At 42.7% G+C, this 7,500-nt stretch overlaps 1 protein-coding gene across 1 annotated transcript in view; it reads left to right on the top strand.

The window, feature by feature from the left end:
* The first annotated feature begins 1,930 nt into the window (after positions 1-1,930).
* The window catches only part of dph5 (diphthamide biosynthesis 5), a 15,855-nt gene continuing 10,285 nt past the window's right edge, over positions 1,931-7,500 (top strand). The window contains exons 1-3 of the mRNA XM_076277690.1: positions 1,931-2,335; positions 4,913-5,037; positions 6,493-6,601. Of these exons, the coding sequence (XP_076133805.1) occupies positions 2,201-2,335; positions 4,913-5,037; positions 6,493-6,601 (369 nt within the window). The 5' untranslated portion in view covers positions 1,931-2,200. The remainder of the gene's footprint in view (positions 2,336-4,912; positions 5,038-6,492; positions 6,602-7,500) is intronic.

The following is a 7,500-nucleotide window of genomic DNA, read 5'->3' on the forward strand; positions in this document are numbered from 1 at the left end:
ATCGGACATGCTTGGTTTTTACTGCAGGTACGTTAATCTTATAATATCAATAAGGACCTAGGTGTTACCGTTAGCGTTGGTTGAGTGATGGAGGCCAATTTGATTGATTGCATTTGTAGAAAACTATAAATGCGGTTATACCAAGTAAATTGATAGCAGCACTGTAATTGTATCTTTCGACTGTCATTTGTTGCACGTGCTACAAAAATCATTCTGTGCAATGGAAGATTTACCAACGTTACACCGGTCTGATACAGTTTTGCCTATACATGCGTGAGACTGAGACGCCTGTTTATTTTGTTTTAAGTGCGTGCAGGGTGTGAGAGGGGAATCGATGTGCTTTGATTCCAGCTTGGTAGTTGTAGTCTGTGAAATTAAAAAGCACGTGTGTGTGAAGTATCCAAACAATGACACCTTCATTTCATTATGGCTGCTTTAGCAACACACCTTAAGCTACTGTGTAGTGGGTCCCATTTAGAAGTGGCTACTTCATTCGCGCTTTCCTTGACTCATGGAGCTGCGTGAATTTTATTACAACTTTTCGCCACGATATGGCAGTTTAAGTCCGCTTGATACTGTAAGGCGTAAGCCATTGGTTTCCAAAGGAGATTTTATTTGTGTCGCCAGCATAGCCTATTGGCAATTTATGTTGTAAATAGGCCTACCTTATAAGCCTACCTGTAGCTTAGGGAAGCTAACAGCTTTCTATTAGGATCTAGTTTGTTAGTTACAGTTTTGTCATAACTCCCTGATGCATTTTTGCATTTAGAATAGCCAGAGCGTGAACAATATCGGGTGCCTATAGGCTTGGTGAACCCAGCCTGATCTGCCCGCTATTTATTTTTTGATTTCTTAAAAGATTGAGCTTGGTCTGGTGAAAGCCAGACTAGCCCGGACCTCAGTTACACAATGCAAGGGAACATGAATCAGCCTATATTTGCACGAACAATAACGGACAACAGCTCTTCAACTTTGGCCCGTTAAAATGTGTATGAACAGTCTAGCGACGCATTTCATCAAGGCCCATTTGGACATGTCAGTTATTTGCACCACTAGATGTAAAACAGCATTTCGTTTCAGACTACTGTTACTTAATTTGTGCATTAACAATAACGTTTTAGACTACTGTTACTTAATTTGTGCATTGACAATATAGTATTACATGAACTAAAGATGACTAAAATCTTATGTAGAAGAAGAAAAATTCACAAAAAAATCCATCCATCCAAAAATGACCTTTGTTTTTGATAGCTGTTGAAAACGGCATGGAACTGACAGAGATGTTTTTGTTTATAAATAAATAAATAAATAAATAAATAACATTATGCTGATACCTTTTGCTTTTCCCAAATACAATGTAGCCTACAGGTGTAAGTGACCTTTCATCAATCCAGTTGCAATGGATGAACTGTGATGAACTGCCCTACTTGTGATTGTTTAGAGATTTTAAAGGTTTTATAACAATGCTACATCTTCTTTGGCTATTCTATAATCTATTCACCTTTTCAGCACCAGTAGGCTACTTTCTGTGCAGCCGCACACACACACTCAGGCATGCCAAACAAGCATACACAAAAGTTTCAAGAGTGGGGGATGGAGTAAAATATGGAGACAAATTGAAGTGTGATTTATTTTCGCGGAACGGATGTACAGGACTGAGCGTCGGTCATATTTTGTACCGCTATGCGGTACATCTAGTTTTAAAGTGTATAGGCTGAATTATAGTGAAGGTCTAAAGAAGCAAACAAACTATTTAAACATATGTGCAGAAATACAGTATAATTTCAGTATACCTACACCTATGCCATGCGCGGCAATCATTACCCAGCGTCTGACCTGAGACCTGTGAGCTGGAAGCTCCAGGAGAGTGCTGCTGAAGTCGCGTTACTGTCGTAAAATAGTGGCGCTTTACGGCAAGCCGTGTTACAGATGCCAGTATGCGACAACATGTGAATCTACTGATTCAGCAGTGAAACGTTGTGTGATCAAATTAATAGGTGTTCGTATGTGTGTCAGAAGTATTGTACCGCTAAAACATAAACCGTATTTATCTGTCAATACTTAACTTTTTCATACGTCTGTTAACGGCGGTCTTTTACACAGCTGAAGTTGACAGGCTAGCAAACTCATCACAGTCTAAGACCCAATCAAAGAACTTGTAGCTTACTTGTACCTTTGAAGTGACATAAACTTACATGAGATGTTGTACTTAATCGGACTTGGCCTCGGGGATGCCAAGGACATCACTGTTAAGGGTCTTGAGGTAGTGCGTCGTTGCAGCCGAGTGTATTTGGAAGCCTACACGTCCATACTGACAGTGGGGAAAGAAGCTCTGGTACGTGGCGTTTCCATCTTGCGGATATCTGTCAGTTAATAAAACGCAACAGCGTTAGTGCGACTATATTCTTTATTATAAGCCAGTTCAGTTGTGTTATAGTTCCAGCTGTGCAAGGAAAAAAACTTGATAATGACTTGAATTTAGGCTAGGCTAAGTAAGTTAACCCTTTTGAATTACAGCATTAATGTTCGAATTTGTCTTAAATATGGTCTGATATTCACCTGAATTACAATAAACAAACACAATCTGTTTAGCTGATAACACAATCGTATTGCATTGTTCTTGTCCGTATTGAATACACCCTTATAAAATAACTGCCGTTATGGATAAAAAATGCAGGTTCACTTTCATGTCCAAAATAGTATGAAGTGCAGTAGGCTACGTTTGCAATCCAATTGTTCATGTTCAAAATGTTGCATTCCTTCATGGCGAATAGGGAAATCCTCAAAAAACTATTTGTGTGTGACACTCTGCAGCTCCTATGTGAACCCTACCCTACAAGAAACAGATCTGCATTATACAGCTGGGAAGAGCTACAAAGTAATCTCAAAGAGTTTCAATATTCCTCAGACCACAGATCAACAAACTGTCTTAACACAGAGGTGATCTAGTAGGCTATGGCTTGTGCTTGTCCCATTAGACTAATAACATTAGTGGAATGGATTTATTGTGGACGCGAACATAAAAAGACGCAGAGTGGCTACATGATACAGTGCACATTTTGCGGTGAAAAATTCCGCCTTTTAAAACCAGGTGTAGCCTAATCCAAATCGTAGTTAAAACCATCAATTAGACAACAGAATCAGTAGGGTACCAGTTTTGTTTCATTGTACCAGGCCTACTGTATGTCAAAAGCAGGCTCGGATGAAGCTGGGAAGGATTAAACACACGGTTTCCACACCACGGTAATCAACCGTGATAATCATGATATTTGAAATGAAAACGGTAATTGTTATCGTCAACATTTTTATCACGGTTTACCATTATACCGGTAATCGTTACATCCCTAGCAACTACTTGGTAGTGTCACTGCCAAATGTGAGTCCATATTTGAGGTGTGCATGCACAAACACTTAAGCTTCATATTGTCACATATCACGTTTTTTAGTTTTGGAAAATTAAAAAATAAGAGCGTATTTGTCAGCTCTTACTAAAATTGTGACCGAAATACGACCAAATATCAACAACAACACCGTATTTCTGCATCGCTAAAGTATCTGTAACGTGTGACTTAAATATTGTCAACTCAGATTTGGCAGTGATGCTACCACGGAAGATGCTTCTGTAGCAACTATGCTTTTGGGAAACGCACCCCAGATAATGGCTGTCTGTCCTGCTGAAGCTTATTTAAGGTCATCCAGCAAGACTGTGACCCTAAACTTAGAAGTAAATATTCCAGCCTTATAAAGAGCTGTGTGGGGTACTCAACCATCTTAAAAACCACTGGCGAGAGAACCTGTTCTACACTGTTGATTGGTGGATTGATTGATTGACTGATTTTGGTGATCTGCCATGCTGTTATTATGTATGATTCACGTTTACTAGAGGGCAATTACATAGAAAATTACATTTTTTGTAACATCCATAACGCCAATAAAATGTGATGGTATGGTATGATGTGAATGATTAAATGAAATTTGAGCATTTGCTATTTTTGGCTGAAGAATGTAAATGAGAAAAAATGCACAAAAAATTAATGTTATCATTCACATCATACAAATGCCAAGGCATTTCACTGCCATTATGGATGTGACAAAAAGTCAATTTTCTGTGGAATTGCCCTAGAATTATGAGATGATTTTATTTATTTGATTATTTTTATATGCTAGGAAGGAACCGTCCTGTGAGTCTGAAATAAAGATGAATTAAATTTAATTGAATTGGCCCAGGTAGTGCCCAGACCTTAACCAATAGAGATGCTGGGGCCTCAACCAAGCCATTCACTCCAGACATCCTAAGAATATGGCTGAACTGAAGGAAAAATGCGCTAAATTCCCCCCTGAATGTCGAGCAGATCTTATTCACAGTTACCAGGAGCGCGTGGTTGAGGTTATAGTCCTACTGCCAAAGGAACCTAACAGAGTTATTCATTCTCAGATTCACTTGCTCTTTCCATCAGCACTGTTTTATGTGTGTGTCCAACACAAGATCATACAAGACTATATTTTTTGTGTTATTAGCTTCAGCACATTGTGTTTGTCTATATTAGTGACTTAGATGATGATGAAGCTCATTTTATGACCTATATTTTATGAATTTATACAGAAAAAGGGTTTACGAACATTTTCTGGCCACTGTATGTAAGTTAGTTACTGTACTCTGGGAGGGCTGTTGACTGGGATCTCACTGATTATTGAGAAATGTGACAATACATGTTGTAACATTGAAAAAACAAACTTTATGACAAATGAAACCGCATAAAACACACCGATCTACAGAGATATGAATTAATACAATCTCCCAAGTTGTTTATGTAATGTGACTGTCTGTGTGTGTGTGTGCATGCGTGTATGTGTGTGTGTGTGTGTGTGTGTGTGTGTGTGTGTGTGTGTGTGTGTGTGCATGTGCTCTCAGGAGGAGTACTATGGCCGTGAGCTGATTCTGGCGGACCGGGACATGGTGGAACAGGAGGCAGCGGAAATCCTGAAAGGCGCCAAAACTGAAGACGTGGCCTTCCTGGTGGTGGGGGACCCATTTGGGTGAGACACATGGGGAGAGGGGGACGTGTTTGAGTGAGGGACACGAGAAGAGGGGGACTTGTTTGAGTGAGACACACAGGGAGTGGGGGACATGTTTGATGTGTTTTATGGACACAGACTTAGGAAGACAAGACTTTCCTCTCCTCTCCTCTCCTCTCTTTTCTTCCTCTCCTCTTCTCCCTCTCCTCCTCTCCTCTTGTCTTCCTCTCTCCTCTCCTCAAACATTCCATGAGAATGACACAGGTTGCCATGACTCCTAACCACAGACTCAGATGGAGAGAGGCTTAGAGATCGGCCTAATAACCTCCCATTCCCACTCCCACTCCTGGCTGAGTTCCGGCTGAGTTTTGGCAGTTGGCTGCGGGCAAAGGAAAAGGAGTCAGAGAGGGGTCCATCCGAGCAGAACGCAGCTGGACCCGAGTGGGCGATTCTGCAGCAGAACCGAGCGAGTGCGGCCCGGTCGGACCGGTTCTGTGGGGGAGAGAGGAGGCCGCCAGCTCGGACCTCAGGATCTGTGGAAACACAGATGGAAAGTTCTGGAAGGCTTGTGCTGTGGCCGGCTCCCCTCCCCTCACGCACACGCGCATACACACACATACACACACGCACGCACGCACGCACGCACGCACGCACGCACGCACGCACGCACGCACGCACAAACACACGCACAAACACACACCCATCTGTGCAGCTGAAGCAGGGAGTCACGGCAACCACAGCACAGAATGTTGAGCTCAGCGCTGGGCTCGCCAAACCAACCCTAGCCACAGCCACGGCCACATGAAGCAAGCAAGCCAGCCAGTCAGTTTCCATCAGGGCCTCTCTCTCTCTCTCTCCCTTTTTTCTTTCTTTCTCTCTCTCTTTCTCTTTCTCTTTCTCTGTCTCTTTCTTTCTCTCTCTCCTCTCTCTCACTCTCCTATCTCTCTCTCTCTCTCTCTCTCGCTCTGTGTGTGTGTGTGTTAGAAAGAGTCGGAGGAATGTGTGGTTTTAATAAAGTTTAATGATATATTTGGGGAAAGGGGAAACCGATTGGGGTTGTGTGTGTGTGTGGTTGGGGGAGTGAACTATGTGATATATGCATGCTTTGCTGTCATCAGTTACTATGGCAACGCTAATCAGCTCTGATGATGTGCCTGGAGGCCGCAAGCAGCTGATTGGCCCACATCAGAACCACATTTGGCATGGAGTCATAGTGTGTGTGTGTGTGTGTGTGTGTGAGGGACACTCAGCTAGTGTGTGTCTGACTGGGTGTGTGTGTGTGTGTGTGTGTGTGTGCGTGTGCGCGTGTGTGTGTGTGTGTGTATGCGTGTGTGTGCGTGTGTGTGTGTGTATGTGCCTGATTGTGTGTGTGTGTGTGTGTGTGTGTGTGTGTGTGTGTGAGAGTGTGTGTGACTAATTGGTTATGTGTGTGTGTTTGTGTCTGACTGACCGGTGGTGTGTGTTGTTTCCGTCCAGTGCCACCACGCACAGTGACCTGGTGCTGAGAGCAGTGGAGGCTGGGATAGCGTACCGCGTCATTCACAACGCCTCCATCATGAACGCCGTGGGCTGCTGTGGCCTCCAGGTGGGATCACACACACATTAACACACACACACACATTATCGTCACAGACACTAACACACACACACATTATCAACTCACACACACACGCATTATCATCACACACATACACACAGCACACATATATTCAACACACACACACTAACACATTATTAACTCACACACACACACATATACACACACTATCAACATACACACATTATCAGCTCATTCAATCAACACACACAGAGCACTGATTTTAAACACACACACAAGAAACAACACCACAGCTGATGAGATAAAGGGAAAGAGAGAGGGAGGGAGAGAGAGAGAGAGAGGGAGAGAAGGAAAACTGACCAGAAGGTACAATAAAGACTACAAATAGAAAAGGAAAAAACAAACAAAAACAGCCACATAAAGAGAGGGAGGGAGGGAGGGAGAGAGAGAGAGAAGAGAGAGAGACAGTAGATATAGAGAGGGAAAGGGAGAGAGAAAGGGAGAGGGAGGGAGAGAGAGAACAAAAGGAAGAAGAGCAAAAGAGAACAAAAGAAGGGAGAAGAAGTGAGAGAAGAGAGGGAATGAGAGAATGGGATGGAAAGAGTGAGTGAGAGAAAGAAGATTGATGAAATGAGGAGGTGAAATGCATCATGGGAGGGAACAAGGGGAGGGGGTAGTGTGTCCATCAACACAAGGGCCGGCCCATCAATAACCTTCAGAGCCATTGACCTGTCAGTGGACACAATGTGTGTGTGTGTGTGTTTGAGTGAGTGCATGAGTGTGTGTGTGTGTGTGTGTTTTTGAGTGAGTGCATGTGTGTGTTATTGTGTGCATGCTATGACCTTAATTCATGAAGATTCATTTTGGCATAAGATGCAAAATAAGTTTCATACACACACACACGGTATACAACCAAAACATGACAC

Source organism: Alosa pseudoharengus, unplaced genomic scaffold, assembly GCF_046254945.1.
Source record: "Alosa pseudoharengus isolate Yale_2024_CS ecotype anadromous, Long Island Sound unplaced genomic scaffold, YU_APseudo_1.1 YU_APseudo_1.1_scf_11, whole genome shotgun sequence".
Classification (NCBI taxonomy): Eukaryota; Metazoa; Chordata; class Actinopteri; order Clupeiformes; family Clupeidae; genus Alosa; species Alosa pseudoharengus.